The sequence below is a fragment of the Sinohyriopsis cumingii genome, unplaced genomic scaffold, assembly GCF_028554795.1.
Source record: "Sinohyriopsis cumingii isolate HCF-2022 unplaced genomic scaffold, ASM2855479v2 utg000898l, whole genome shotgun sequence".
In the NCBI taxonomy this organism is placed as follows: Eukaryota; Metazoa; Mollusca; class Bivalvia; order Unionida; family Unionidae; genus Sinohyriopsis; species Sinohyriopsis cumingii.
Window position 1 is genome coordinate 568,975 of NW_028315941.1, and position 16,232 is coordinate 585,206.

The following is a 16,232-nucleotide window of genomic DNA, read 5'->3' on the forward strand; positions in this document are numbered from 1 at the left end:
GGTTCGCCCATCTGAAAGCTAGGAAGAAGAAATAAGGAGGCCACAACATCCTAGACTGCGACATAGAAGAAGAGAGAGGGAAGTTTATATTATCCCAGAGACAGAAGATTGGGATGCTGAGGCTAATCATCAAGCCTCTGCACTCCCATCTACTGCAGTCAACATGGATAATTACTGGAGCAGAAGATGTGTTTGTGGAGCAGGACCTGGAAAGTGCCATCACTAACAGGTGTTGTGGAGTTCCAAAAAAAAAAAAAACAGCCCTTTTCAGGGCTAACCAAAAACTCTAGAAAAAAAAAAAAACATTATTCAATTTGCCAATGTGAGAATGTGGAGCAGTGTTTATATAAACACTCCCTCCTTTCCTGGTGTAATTGTGTGTGTGTGTGTGTGTTTATGTGTTTGTAAGCGCTCACGTACGTTTGTGTGGATGATATATTATTGGGTTTTGTAAGCGCTGAAGTACGTTTGTGTAGATAGTAGAGAGTATGGTTTTTTAAACCTTCACGTGTATGGATAGTATGTTAAGGTTATGTTTTTAGCTTCTCCCGTGTGTGGATGGTAGATTTTGGGGTTTGATTTGGCATCTCTGCGTGGTAGTAAATGGTGGGTTTGTTTCTGCTTCTTGACGTGTGTGAATGGTAAATTTTGGGTTTGATTTGGCTTCTTCTCGTGTGTGGATAGTATATTGTGGTTATGTTTTGGGTTCTCAGCGTGTGTGGATAGTATATTATGGTTATGTTTCTGCTTCTCCGTGTGTGGATAGTAGATAGTGGTTATGTTTTTAGCTTCTCCTGTGTGTGGATGGTATATTTTGGGGTTTGATTTGGCATCTCTGCGTGTGTGGGTAGTAAATGGTGGGTTTGTTTCTGCTTCTTGCCGTGTGTGGATGGTAGATTGTATGGTTTGATTTGGCATCTCTGCTTTTGTGGATAGTAAATGGTGGGTTTGTTTCTGCTTCTTAACGTGTGTGAATGGTACATTTTGGGTTTGATTTGCCTTCTTCTCGTGTGTGGATAGTAGATTGTGGTTATGTTTTGGCTTCTCAGCGTGTGTGGATAGTATATTATGGTTATGTTTCTGCTTCTCCGTGTGTGGATAGTAGATTATTGGGGTTTGTAAGCGCTCAAGTAGGTTTGTGTGGATAGTAGAGTGTGTGGTTGTTTAACTTTCCTTTTGTGTTAATAGTATAATTGAATTTTGTTTTTGCTTCCCGGTGTGTGTGAATAGTATAGTTAGGGTTTAATTTGGCTTCTCCCCGTGTGTGGATAGTATAGTTTGCGTTTGATTTGACTTCTCCGCGTGTGTGGATAGTAGATTTTGTGTTTAATTTGGCATCTGTGTGTGTGTGGATAGTAAATGGTGTGTTTGTTTCTGCTTCTTGACGTGTGTGAATGGTAAATTTTGGGTTTGATTTGGCTTCTCAGCGTGTGTGGACAGTATATGGGTAGTAAATGGTGGGTTTGTTTCTGCTTCTTGGCGTGTGTGGATGGTAGATTGTATGGTTTGATTTGGCATCTCTACGTGTGTGGATAGTATATAACGTGGTTAGGTTTTTGTCTTATTACCTTTGTGTGAATAGTAGATAATATGAGAAGACAAAAGTAGGGAATGTTTTCCTTCACATTCGTGCTTTAGATATAAATGTAAAAAAGGCCCGTCATTCGCGCCATTCTACGGAATAAGCGAAACGAAGATGGTAACAGTATCTGACTTGTTTAACCAGTTGAAGGAGAGTTGGTATTGGATGATAGATCCGGAGTATGTAGTGGAAAGACCTGAAAGAGAATGGAAGTTCCCAGGCAGCTTGGACTTTGCAAACAATCTGAAAATAGCCAGGGAGAACATGGAAGGGATGATAGAAGAAGAGGTAAAGAAGTTGAGAGGTTTCATCTCGCCTGAATATGTAAGAGTCGGAACATTGAAGCAGTCTCTTGAAATTGTTATCAAAGTCAGGTGTTTTTTGGATGATACCTTCAATTTGACAGAGTGGGCTTTTGTCAAAAGGGGACGGGACCAAGTCCATAAAGCAGAAGAAATGATGAAAAGGGTCTTGGAAGAAGATGTCAAGAACGTTAAAGACACATGGACAAAATACAGGAAAGAACAAGAGAACAGAAAGAAAAAAGAAGCATTTGAGAGAATGAACAAAAACTGGATGAATGTCCAGGAGAAATGTAGAGCGATAGGTCATCCAGACTGGATTCCTGAGCCGGAACAGAAAAAGAAAGGAATATTGGGAAAATTTAGGAGATGGGTAAAGAAATGAGAAAGTAGAAGAAGAAAAAGCAGAAGAACCAAATGACTTTCATGCCTAACCCTCCCAAAAATTATTTTTAAAATCTGGTATCAGTGTTTATAATCCACGATATTTTCCCATGTTTATTTTCCCTTGACGCTAGGCAGGCCCATGATATATTCCTATGTTAATTTTCCCTTGACGCTATACAGGCCCAGGTTGTACTTCAAAGTACTTGTCGCAATATCGTCCCACTGGACCTTGTAATGGTAATTCCCATTGTCGCTATAACTCTTGTCGCCATATCGTTCCAGGGTGGTTTGAAATGCGAATTCCCATTGTCGCTATAAATCTTGTCGCCATATCGTCCCAGGGTGGTTTGTAATGCTAATTCCTATTATCGCCATATCGTCCCACTATACTACTCTGATGTCTTTCTTTAAATGTTGGTCTACATCTGAAAGTGTTCTACAGGCGTAGGCAATAATCATTCCATTATTAGTTAATAATGTGCCTAGACCGACAGGAATTGCATGTACAAGTAATTGCGTTTCCTTATTAGGATCGAATTACGCTATTATTGCGTTATTTTATTAAATTCTGTTTGAGTTTTTCAAACGCTTTATCGTTTTTCACTCCATTCTCATGGTTGATTTTGTTTCGTTAAGGCTCGAAGAGGGTCATTGATTGTTTGATGGAACGCAGCAGGCGAAGTACAAACAAAATTACATTATATCCATTTCAAATATGGAAGATAACTATATTCATAATTTCATTGCTACATGTACTGCATTACATTGCCTTTGTTGATTTTATACATACTAAGCATTTCCTTATTGACAATTCATAAACCCATGTATGCATAACTTAAAACAATATCCGTTAAAAAATGACCCGGAAATCTGATCAAAATTCAACGCTGCGATCAGTTTTCAACGACTGTGAAAATCAAAATTCAACGTTAAGAACTGACCCTGGGTCAACTTTCAACGTTAAAAGCAGACCCGGAGGGTCAGAATTCAACGAGGGTCAAAATTTAACACTACACCGGAACTAAAACCAGAAGGGGCCCAGGGTGTCGGGCTATCATATTTGTTTTTAGCACTGCTGTTTTTAGATAAAAGATATGTGGATTGAGTGTTGCATTTTGTGGTCATTTACTCGTCCTTCTGCCTATTTTCGTAACTCACACATTTAACACTTTTCCCAGGATTTAAAATGTCCAAAGGTATATCTGGAACAGCGCCAACTTTTAGTCTAGGCCTAGCATTTGCGTGTCTTTGAGCTGCTATTTTTCATGATCCCTCTCGTAACATTCCTTTGAGAAATGTAACGAGCACATAGTGCTGTATGGTGTTGCTTTGAAATCGACTCTTTTGTAATAATGTAGCCATTATTTCATTATGCCTTTATCTTTCGGAAAAGGTATTTTTTTTTTTTTAATGTCAACAGGCTTTTATTAATGTTCTATTACACCCGAAAGCAACGCAAGATGGAATTGTCTTTTACTCTGGCAACCCAGTTGGGCTGCTGGAGTCGCTACTATGACGTCACATCCCGAAAGTAACCGAATAGGCGCGGAAATTTTGCATACGCTGGCACGGAAATTCAGCTCCTAGAAGATAGGCTAATATTTAAATATTGGCATTACGGTAGCAGATGATACTTCAGTATAAGGTTTTCTGCTATAGTACTTTTATTATTATTCTGTATTTCCATTGGTTTCTGGTCTCCTTTAAAGAAGTTAGACCAAACCTTAATTTTGTGTTAATCAGCAACACGTAATATTGTGGTGCGTCAGTTTAAGTACCGTCAATGATTTTTCAACTGAATCTTTGTTTTTTGTTAATGAGCAATACATAACATTGGGGTGCATCAATTTACGTACCTGGCTATGATTTTTATGAGTCAAATCAAAAAAGTCTGCGTATTTGATGCATGGTGCATGGGTAGATAAAACACTGAGTCACTATGACCCTTTTTTTCCAGGATTTGAACACTCTGGCACAGCTGAGCAGTTTGGGCTCCTTTGCTTATATAATTTCCACCAGATTTAATAAGTAATACAAGTTTAAGCTGTCTAGATACTTTAATGACACAATTTTCTTTCTTAAAACTTCAATGTATTTAGCATTTTGATTTTAGAGAGTAAACAGCTTATTATATTTCAGAAAAATATATTAAAAAAAAATAGGTTTGTACTTCTTAATCACCCATATTTTGGGGCTGACTTTGATGCAAGATTCCACTATCTCTAAATATCTATTTTCAAAGAATTAAACGTTGAATAATATTCTGTGGCTATACATTTTTCATGTTCTCTAAGGATTTTTGTTTTAGTTGTCTCAGAAACCTACTAAAAATGGGTGGGGAAAAAAGGGCTTATTATTTGATAAATGTTGATGTGAGATTAGTTTCCCTTATGAAAACCCACAGCTTTTCCTTGCATTTTCTCTAGCAAATCAAGAGTAGCTATAATGGATGTCGTACTGTTTAGTTTACTTAGCATAAACTGACAAAGTTTATATTGGAGAGTCTGACTTATTTTATTGATGGTGAAGGCAACCATTTTTCTCCCATACATCTTTCATTTTAAAATTTAATGTGATCTTATTGTTAGATCTTTTGCACTGTCATTTAGGTTAATGTTATCAAACTATGTTTAATCTATTGATGTCAGTCCTGAATCATTCTTTACCATGAAATATAAAGAAGATTCATTCTTTAATTATTTAATTTTAAGAGAGAGAAAGTGATTTTATAATCAAAACTTTCACTCAGGAATACCTTGAGATGATCCTCAGTTTATCATCAAGAAATTTTCCCCTCATGATACATACAAGCATGTAGATTCTATGTACACATTGAAACAACAATGTAGACATTGAATATGACTTGGACAGTATGGTCTTAAAATGTTTCTTCCATTTCCAAATGCAGGCTTTTGAAAACCATTTCATATAAAATTTGTCTGATCTTGTTTAATGACAGTATTGTGTCACAATCTATTTCCATTCATCACAAAGGCATTGCTTAAACGGAACCCTGGAAGTGAATGGAAATATCATATGGGATGATTACAGTTGTGAAAATTTTAGTAAACATCTACAGAGTAACTATCAGTATTATGATCGGTTACTGGGTACCCAATCAAAGGGAAATTGTATTAAATGTGCACAAACCGGAACATAGTCTGTTAAATCTATTAGAGGTTGCGACTGAGCGTGCATCGATTGTGCAGCAGGATCAAATAACCACCCACTGTTACTTGCCACTGAGCAAGTAACACACTCGCAGGTCAATCAAAGGGTTGTCAGATGGGAAAACAAACTTAGAGGTTATGGTCAAACATTTACAGGAAGAGGCAGGACTCTATTCTACTTGGCACTAAACAAGTACATGTATTTATGTATTTAATTTGTGGCTTGATCAAAAATGTATTGTCAACCTGAAAACAAGTGAGTGCTGCCTTTACAAACCAGGGCTTATGGGGCCACATGCATTTGCAAAAAACTTGGGAAATACCACTTTGGAAATGATTAAACCTAATTTATGTAAATTTAATACAACTTAAATTGATAACTTCATTACATCAAACAAAGTAGTTGCATAGCAAAATACAACTATAAATACAAATACAGGTTTTTAGGACTTGAATGAAAAAGGAATCAAGACTAGAAAAAACCCTAAATAATCAACATTGGACACTTCACTTTGTGGTGGGTAGTATTTAATGTACCCACATTTTCAGATTATTACAATCCAAATAACTGTAGATACAAGTACTGTGGAATAAATACCATTGTAACATGGATAAACACTGCATACGGTACCTTATACACATTGAGGGCTTTCCTTAGCCAATAACTGGGTGATTTACCTAGGTACTTTTACTTTACATCCAACTACTTTAAAAAAAAAAAACTTTGTCCACACTGGATGAGGTCCCCCTCCCCAGCCTACTTTAGCATCTCACCCTCCAATTTTAAATCTGATTCAAGGACATGACATTTCTGAATGGGAATAGAGGCATGAAAATATAGAATTATTTAAATTGAAAGTATTCTTTTGTACTGCAGACATCCAGAGTTTCCAACATTACTCCCAGATTTATCAAATTTTTGGGGATGTTGCACTTTTAAGACGAATACTGTTTTGTATGAGTAAGATTTTCAATAAAAGTAATCAAGGTAAGACTTATAAGCAAGAATAGAATATATGGTTAATGGGTACCTGATGGTTCATTTTGTTACCCAAGTTATTATTAACAGGTGGGTACCCGTTGGCAGGCCTATTTACATTTATGTCAAATTTTCTTGTAGAATTCACAGCCCATGAACACTTATGGAAAGACAGCAGCATCTGAAACAGTGTCACCCACATAGAGGTTTTCTGCTGAATTATTGTGACAAAAGGAAGTCACAGGGATGCAGGTTTGTAATTTGGAAACAAATTAGCTTGTATTGGTGCAACGATAGTGGTATATTTTAGTTTGCTGTTCTGGCAATACATACCGCAATACGGTTTACTGTACCACATTTTTTTAGTCTTGCTTTCATCCAACAAATCTCTGTTTACTGCAAACATTTTCCAATGTAATTCAAGAGCCATAATTTCTTTATTTCCTACATGTATGATTAGCACGATAATGCAAGAGAATGTAAAGTGAAATGCTCAGTACCATTATTTGGGCAAAGTTTAATTTGGGGGGTGTCTGGCAAGTCAAGACCAGTGGATATTTTTCCAGTCGTAAATAATAATTTATAAACTTCACTGTGCCTCAGATACTTATATCCTATTTCTGTACTCAAGAGTCCATGTTCTTAATTATATCAATTCCTTTAAAATTATATTTGTATCCAATGCCTGGAACAAGCAAACAGCAAAGCAAGCAACATCTGCTGTTATGATTGATGTTTTTGCTTCAAAGAACAAAAAGAGAGTAAAACATTTACACAAATGCTTGTCTCATCAGATGCTTTACGTGTGAAATATATGGTCATTCAGATAAAGTGTTTACTTCACGTTGACTTCATTTTCTTGTCTTCAAATATTGATTAATGTTGACTCATTTTTGAAGTTAGTTGACAGACCTGTAGACTTGAATTTTAATTTTCAGCAATTTATTCTTTTAAAAAATGGATTTTGAAATTGATTCCAACAAAAAAGCCAAAAGTGCAGTGTGGAAATTTTAAAACACAGACTTAAAATGGCATTGAGATTTTTATTTGCTGTAAATTTGATTTCATGTGTTTGTAAACTTTTTTAATTTTTATGTTAATTGTATAGGTTCATTTGACTAGCATTTGAAGTCTTGTAAGAGGTGTTGTATTTGTCAAGTAGTAATGTTATAGTGATTATTTAATTGTTTTCATTACGTGTCACTGTATTGCAATACAGGTTTGGTATATTGCAGTATGTCACAATACAATTTTATGTGTATTAATGCACCCCTTGCTTATACAGTATCAGGACTGAGGCTGCAATATGTACAAAATTGGTAAACATGTAAAGGAACATCCATGAGGTTGTCAGTGATGCAGGAACTGCACATTGGAACTGACATATATTTCCACATCTCATTCTAAGATTACTATTTAGTAAGATTTTTTTGTTAGTCCTTTTCGTAAAGTGAGGAAGGTTTTAACATCAAATGTTTCAGTTCTTGAAAGTGCAGACATTTATGAATATTGGTTGTACTGCACACTACACATGATTAGTAGATTACCCAGGTAGATTTACTTATCTGGCTGACAATTTATGGGATACAATCACATTATTTAGTGTTTTGTTATTTAACAGAACATTTGATGAACCTTTTTAAAGAACCATGGTTTCAAGTTTGTAAGCCTCTGAAGTGTTTTAAATTGTCAGTGATGTATGTGAATTTACTGAAATTATGTATTCGTTTGTACCTCTAAGAAGGGAAGATCAGCTTGTAAGACATATCTTTATGGAATATATCTGACAAGTAAAACATTCTTAGGATCATCATGATATTGTACTGCTACTGGATGCTCATAATTCATATTACATTGTTAGATCATTACATAAATGCCCCAAGAAACATATATGGCAAAAATCAATCTAAAAGTCTGCTTGGATGAGGCCAATCTAAAGGTGTGATTCATTACAAACTGGATTGAATACAGAGCGATGTGGTGTCACAATGAAAGCTTCATGTGTTGAAGAAAATTTGTATTAAACTTTCATTTGTTATAACAGACAAGACATCATCTTTTCTTGACCTGGTTTATAAATTGACCACCTTTTCAGAGTCCATTGAGACCAATAATTTTCATCTCAAAGTTTTTTGATGACATATAAGGTGCTGAACATTTAACAATCAGGACTTTTGGTTCTCCAAAGGTGTCCTTTAGTGGTGACTTCAATAACGCATGCACCCTTCTTCAAGGAAAGCTGACTACAATCTTTCAATAAAAACGAGAACTTTTCTTCAAAGGAAGTCAGTACCAAACTTAAATGAAAGTGATGGAATCTGATGGATTTTTGTATTTTCCAATGTGACTGGAACACATTAACTGTGCCGTGAAAGTTTCCTTTTTGTAGGGAAAAAGTTTATGCTTACGAACGCTACCAACAGCGACTTAAATTGCAAACTAACTTTTACCGACTTGGGATGTACTGAAAAGTAAATGTGCTTCATCATTCGTTACATGATTGTGCTATGTTTTTCCACTGAATTCAGACCAAAGTGACCTGTGACAAAATTATTGAATATTTTAAAGCTGTGTGTGTGGATATTTTCGATGGAATCACTTGTATTGTTGATTCATTGTATATGATCAGGTTCACAGGTGAGTACACGGTGTTGATACTCTATTCATGCTATACATTAGACATGTATACAGTACTCATGTATATGTACCAATTTGTGGTTCTCCAAATAAAGTAAACTATTATATATGTCTTCTCTGTTTTCACTAAAGGTGTATTTCTCATTTAATATGCATCAATTTAAGATGGTAACTGTACAGATGAAGCACGTATTTTACTGCCCACATTTATAACCTACACACACCCCTTGCAGTTTTTTTTTGGGTAGATGAATCATTTTCTTCAGTTAACTGACCTGGTTGCTTATAACGCAGTCGGGTTCTATGGCTCCCAACTACCGTGTTATAGCGGAGTCACACTGTATTTTGCATCAGTTTGGTTAAATGGCATTGCAAATATTGCAGCCTTTATCATAATGTGCATTGTCTCAGTGGACAGGACTACTTGCAAAATATTTGAGCATGATAAGCACAAGGGTCAATGCAATGCAAAATTTATTGTTTTCCTTTTCTTTGAATTTTGATACTAAAAACATATTTGAAAACATTGACTAAGTCTGTAACTTAAAGACAATAGATCTGTATTTATTCATCTATTTTAAATCAGATATTTTACAAAATGTATCAAGTAAAGCCAGTTACATTTGTGGCAATTTTTTTAAAATGGCACTTACCGGTAAGATAAATTTTTATGGAACTTGTATAATACTCTTTCGTTTCTGTGGGTAAGACTGTTTCTAAAATTAATGCTAAACTACAAAACTTAAGTTCTGTCTGTAAATAAAGTCTCCATCTTTTTTCAGAAACAAGCTGCGGAATTCAACTTGCAGTTTTCTTCTGATTCTAACTTTGATTTTCAAAATCAGTTTCTCAGAGGGTAAGTATGAAACTGTCTATTTTGACATGTAATTATGTCAGAGTATGCATTATTATCGTAGCTGCCAACCTTCTAGGCTTGCAATTAGTGAAATAGGGATAAAAATTAGTGAATTTGGGCATGAATTAGTGAACAATACCATGACAATAACTCCATCCACTCTGACCATCAATACTACACTATATCAAGATCGCAATATAAAACTAAAACACTACATATATGCAGAAATATATCTAATAATATTACTAATGAGGCCTTTTATAGCGCCTAATCTTTAGAAACTCTTAAGTGCTTTACAGCATTAGACAACACCTATAAGATAAAAAACATATAATGATATGAACACAAACACCATGAAATTGGAAAACATAGAAAAACACATGCTGAGAATATTTAAGGTAGGAAACATTATTTTGTCTTTAAGTTTGTTCTTGCAGTCGAAATAAGTGAGTTTTCAGAGCACTCTTGAATGTTATCACTGTCTTTGTGTCTAAGTTCAGTGGGCAATTCATTCCATGTAGCTGGGCCCTGGTATGCAAAAGAACGCTGTCCATATGACTTTGTTTTCATACTGGGAATAATGAGTATACGATTGTCAGAAGAGGAGTGTAAGTATCTTGTTGGTGTGTACACATGGGTGAGGTCAGATATTTATGTTGGACTACAGTTCATCAGTGAAACGTAGCACAGAGAACAATTTTGTGTTTCTGGATCAAATGGATAGCCAGTATAGGGTACAGAGCAGCGGGCAGGTGTGCTCTGATCGTGGTACTATAAGTATGATCTGAGCAGCTGTGTTTTGAACTTTTTGAAGTTTTTGGAGTAGATATTGAGATGAACAAGACATAATTGAGTTACAATAGTCCAGTCTTGAAAGTACTAATGAACGCACAAGTGTTTTAGTGGCATCAACTGAAATATATTTGCGAATGGAGTTGATGCTTCTAAGATAAAGATATGCAGCCTTACATATGTTCATGACATGTTGGTGCATTGTGAGAGTACTGTCCAGAGTAACACCTAGGTTTCGTACTGATTGTGTGAATTTAATGTTGGTGTTGCTGATATTTATTGTTTGAGGTAAAGGATGTGAATGAGAAAGTCTTTGTGTTGTAACCAGAATGGCCTCAGTTTTATCATCTTTCATCTGCAGCTTGTTACATGTCATCCATGATTTCACATGAGAAATGCACCTCTCTACACCTTGGATGGTTGCATCAACTTCAGTTGGGTGGCAAGATTTGTATATTTGGGTGTCATCAGCATACAATTGGTGAGACACTGAATGATGATCTATGACACTTGAGAGCGGCTGAGTGTACAGAATGAAAAGAACAGGACCAAGAACAGACCCCTGTGAAACACCACAACATAGATCAACTGGGCTGGTGTGTATTCCATTTGCAGATACAATTTGTGTCCTGTTGACCAAGTAGGACTTGAACCACAGTAAGGTTGTATCATGAATGCTAAATACATGCTGGAGACAGTGAAGTAATATATCATGGTCTATTGTGTCAAATGCTGCAGACAAATCAAGTAGGGTTAGGACTGTAATCTTTCCGCTATCCAAAGCAGAGAGAATGTCATTAACTACTTTTAGAAGATTAGTTTCAGTACTGTGGCAAGGGCGATATGCAGATTGACATTGCTAAAAAGACTGTTTGAATTCAGATGAGATACAAGCTGGGATAGAATAACCTTTTCTAAGATTTTTGAAATGAATGGGAGATTAGAAACTGAGCGGTAGTTCTTTAAATCGTTATGGTCTAGTGTTGGTTTCTTCAGCAGAGGCTTTACAGTGGCAGTTTTGAAAAATGATAGGAATTCCCCTGATGAGAGAGGTATTAATAACATCAGTTAGTGAAGGCAATACTGGATCTAAACACTCAAGCAGCAGTGATGTTGGAATTGGATCAAGTTCACATGACTTTGGTGCACTCTTCATTAGGATTGTACGTACGAAATCCATAGAGACAGGTTCAAATGCTGCTAATAGTTGCCGCTCAAATTCTGTATCCCAGCTGTATGTTGATGAGTCAATTGAAATTGTGGTGTCAAGCTTATCTCTAATGGTTTGTACTTTGTCACGGAAGAAATTTTGCAAATAGGTCTTGAAGGTCGACTTAAAAGAAGGTAGTTGGAAGTGGTATAGATTTGTTCCTTGACATTAGCTTGTTAGTAATCTCGAAGAGCTCTTTACAGCTGGAACTTTTCATGATCTTAGTAGTGTAGTGGGCTGATTTCGCTGCATGGACTATATTTGTGACATTCTTCTTAGCGGCTTCATAGATTTGCTTATGAACAGTGAGTCTGGTGGAAAGCCAAAGCCTCTCAGCTGTACGGCGGTCTCTTTCAGCAGTACGAAGCTGGTCCCTAAGACTGCTATACCATGGAGAACACTTTTGAATTGATACTCTGCACTTGGTAACTGGGTCATGTTTGTCGAGCAATGAACGCAGGCAGTTATTGAGTTGTTCTGCTGTAGTAGGTAATCAGGTTGTTAGGTTTTCTTGGATGTCATGCATTAGTTTGGTTCTATTTATCATACAGAGGTTTCTCTTAGTAACAGATAAAGGTGGAGGGTTAGGGACTGGTATGTCAAGATGGCATATAATGCAGAGGTAATTGGATACAAGTTCATGGGATACCAGGGAGGACCGTAGAATGTTATCATCAGGTCTATGAAGAATCCAGTCTAAAATGTGACCATGTTTTTGGGTGGGTTGGTTAACTGACTGAGGTTGAAAACATTAACGGAATCTATGAGTTGTGATGTGTTTGAGTTTTCGGGACAGTCAAAGTGACAGTTGAAATCTCCAAGAATAATCAGGTTGCCACCTATCGAATTTCCATACTCCAGGAGATTCGGAAACTGCTCCAAAAAGAGATTCAGTCAGCTTGTTTTTTCTACTTGGAGAAGGGTGGTATAGGCAGAAAAAATGGATTGACCTTTGTTCCAGTGTGAGTGTGGTTTGGACTAATTCAAACGACGTGTGGTCGAAATTAAATGCTGTGGTGTGGTTAAGACGTTTGATCATGGAGTTCTTTGTGATTACAGCAATTCCTCCTCCATGAGAGTTACAGGGGAACGACTTGATGGAATAACCAGTGGGTGTTAGATCCACACACTTTGGGCTCATCGCCTGATGTTTTTAGCCTTGTTTCTGTCAGGAAAAATACGTCAGTATTCTGGTCGTTGATAAAATTAACTATTTCTGTGCGCTTTTCTGGTGGTCCAACTGATTGGGCATTGAATAATACAATGCGCAGAGGTATCACTTGGGTAGTTGACACGAAGGTTGACGAATTAATAGGGATTTGAATTAGGTTATCTAAATTAACAGTCAAATTTTTAAATTGTCAAGCTGGAAAGGGCATAAGGGAGATAACTGGAATTCGTCTAGTTCTATGACGGCCAGCTTTGAAACGTTTCTTTTTTCGCTTCTGTTTACATTTAGGTAAAGGATGAATGTAGTCCCAGTTCATTTAGTCTAGAGCACAATGTAGTGTGGAGAGCCAAGGAGTGGTCATTTAAAGTAATTCATGAGGGTCCATCATAGCATAAACTGGTTGACTGGTGAGTATCATGTGATGGAGGTTTGTTAAAATGGAAGTTGTAGCAGTGGAGCAAGACAGCTGAGAAAAAGTCTAATTGTTTTCATTTCCAAAACAAGGAGATGAAGAAACACATACGAACTGAACAGCCAATACATAATGAACACAAAAACATAGACGAAGACAGGCAACAAACACAAATATCATGAAAACGGCACAAAAAACGGAACAGCTGCATCAAGCCGGGTAAGCGATAGCGGCCATCATGTAATATATATCTGCATTTCTGTTTATTATGGCATTGATAAACTTCACTTGTTCTTGTGGTTATTTATCGAGACATGATACTGTGGCAGACTTGAACTTCCTAAACTGCTTGATCGTAAATTTGTTTTCTAAACAGTTAAGACTTTTGCCTGCTGGTTGATCTTGGGGACTAAAATTGCTGAGAAATTTTCTGTGGCTAAGGAGGCCCTAAAGTCTGTCTAATATTTCCTCACTAGACAAAATACTCTTTCGCTGTCACTGTTGCAGTGAGGAATGCACAGGAGCTGCAGAACTTTTGGTTCTTCCACAGGAGAATTTGGAAGCGATCTTCGAGTCTGGGAACATTTGTCTGAACAAATGTTTAGCATAGTCTCCAGCTGATAAAGGTAGATTGTGTTCAACAAGAAAACTCACAAATAATGCTTCAGCTTTGGTAGCTTGCAGGTCTTCCGCCGATGGCTTAAATATTCCAGAGCTGAAATCTGTGAATTCTTAATTTTCACAAGTTCTTTGTGTTTTTTGCAACCGATGTGCTTCCTCACATCATCTTTGCACCATGCCCAATACTAAAATTTGTGGCACACTGTGTGCAAAAAGCATGATATATATAAATTTTTAATGGCAGAATGCATGGCCAATTTTTGATACATTCCAAATTAAACTTCACTTTTTGAGCAATACATTTCTTTTTCCTTGGCGGTGAAGACATTTTCAAGATCTTACATGTGATGCTGAATGGTAACTCAAATCAGTGTTGCTGACGCATGCGCGGAGCAAAATTCCGGTTATGCCCCAGTTTCTCCCAAAAGCATTTGTAAAACTACTCTTATACATATAGATAATGCTTGCTACTGAGCCAACTGTTCCAATTGGCTGTAGTTCTACTAATATCGCAACCAGCATTACTGGACCGTTTTGGCATATGCCAATATCACGTCTATTATTATAGATTTAAGGTAATTGAGAATTGGAGAATTCGTAAATTTTTGGCTTGCGGCATGAATCAGTGAACTGCTGAATAAGTCGTGAAATTCATGCCAAATTCGTGGGGGTTGGCAGCTATGCTTTATGATAAGAATGTGATGACGAGAATGTGATACCTTTAACAAAATGTGATTTTGAAAGAGATTGTTCTTGTACCTTAAAGATAGATGCTGAAAATATAATAAAAATTAGTGAAGAATTAAAAGTTCAGTTTTTACTCCCTTTGTTTGCATGAAATAGATGTCTTAAATGACTTGAATACATGATGTATTTGCTAACTGATGCCTGTTAATGTCATATTCTTTGATTATAAATGCTATAGCTAGAGTAAAAAATTAAAAAAATTTGTTGATAATGCAGGTAGCAATAATTTGATTATTTCATGAATTTAATCTGCGACATATTCTTGTTTCAAGTGATTTAGATGAGTACTTTGAAAGTATATTTAATCCACTGCGAAGTCATAACATTTGTGATTATATATTAAAAAGTCAGTTTCTCTTGGGTAATATTTCACATAAATTGCAGCCCATTGCATAGTGCTTAAAAAGATCAAATTCATCATCCTTTCAGATCAAGTGAAATGTTTTACTCCACATACTGTATTTCATGTATTTTTTGTAGCCTTTAATTTTTCATACACAATCCAATTATAAGAATAATAATTATTTAAATGTATCATAATTTTTCGCACATATCACTTTGTATTTTTTGAGAGAAAAAATCCATTAAATTATCGGACATAAAATTTCTACTAAGAAGATTTACATTTGCAAAAAAGATCAAAAATAGTGTATTGTCATTTTGCTTTTACAAAAATTAATAATTAATTGTTAGTGAGAAAACACAATGATTGATGCATAAGCAGGGGCGCCTGCAGTATAGGTCAAGTGGGGTAACGTGCCCCCCCCCCCTTGGAAATCATACTGCAAATATATATATAAATTCCGACAAGTTTCATCATGCAAATGAAGCTGAAAATATGTCACAAGATTCTGTTCAAAACGCTTAGTAAATATTAGCTTTAGTTTCAGATTGCATACTATACTAACTCTCTTAGCCTTGACTGAGTGCCTTCCCTCCCCGTTGCAAAAAATCTTGCGGGCGCCCACGTGCATAACCTCTTTTAGTGTCATTACAATATCTACTGGTGTTTATTAACAAATGGTCAAAGGACTTCACAGACCATACCTTTAAATATTATCGTTAATTAGTTCTCCTTAGTAGGCTAGTCACCATAACAAAACACCACATGCATTTTAAAATCAGTTTGGAAGACCTTTGATGTTTTCTTATCAAACAAAAATCACATCTCAGTACATACGAAGGTGAAGACCAGAGACCATTGGTCAACTAGTCTTATTATTTCATTATAGTCATTTTCAATCGTAAAATATGAAAGTCATGGAGTTTGTTAAACCGGTTTGTATATATACATATACTATCTTTTAAGTGATTGTTCTGTTTTGGCTTGTATATAATTAACATTTTATTGCAAATCTATTCTAAG

The 16,232-nt window shown here is 36.0% G+C and overlaps 1 protein-coding gene across 1 annotated transcript in view; it reads left to right on the forward strand.

The window, feature by feature from the left end:
* LOC149773104 (uncharacterized) overlaps positions 1-16,232 on the forward strand; it is a 138,013-nt gene that overhangs the window by 77,572 nt on the left and 44,209 nt on the right. Inside the window, exons 2-3 of the mRNA XM_089946817.1 lie at positions 6,562-6,672; positions 9,840-9,913. Of these exons, the coding sequence (XP_089802943.1) occupies positions 6,584-6,672; positions 9,840-9,913 (163 nt within the window). The 5' untranslated portion in view covers positions 6,562-6,583. The remainder of the gene's footprint in view (positions 1-6,561; positions 6,673-9,839; positions 9,914-16,232) is intronic.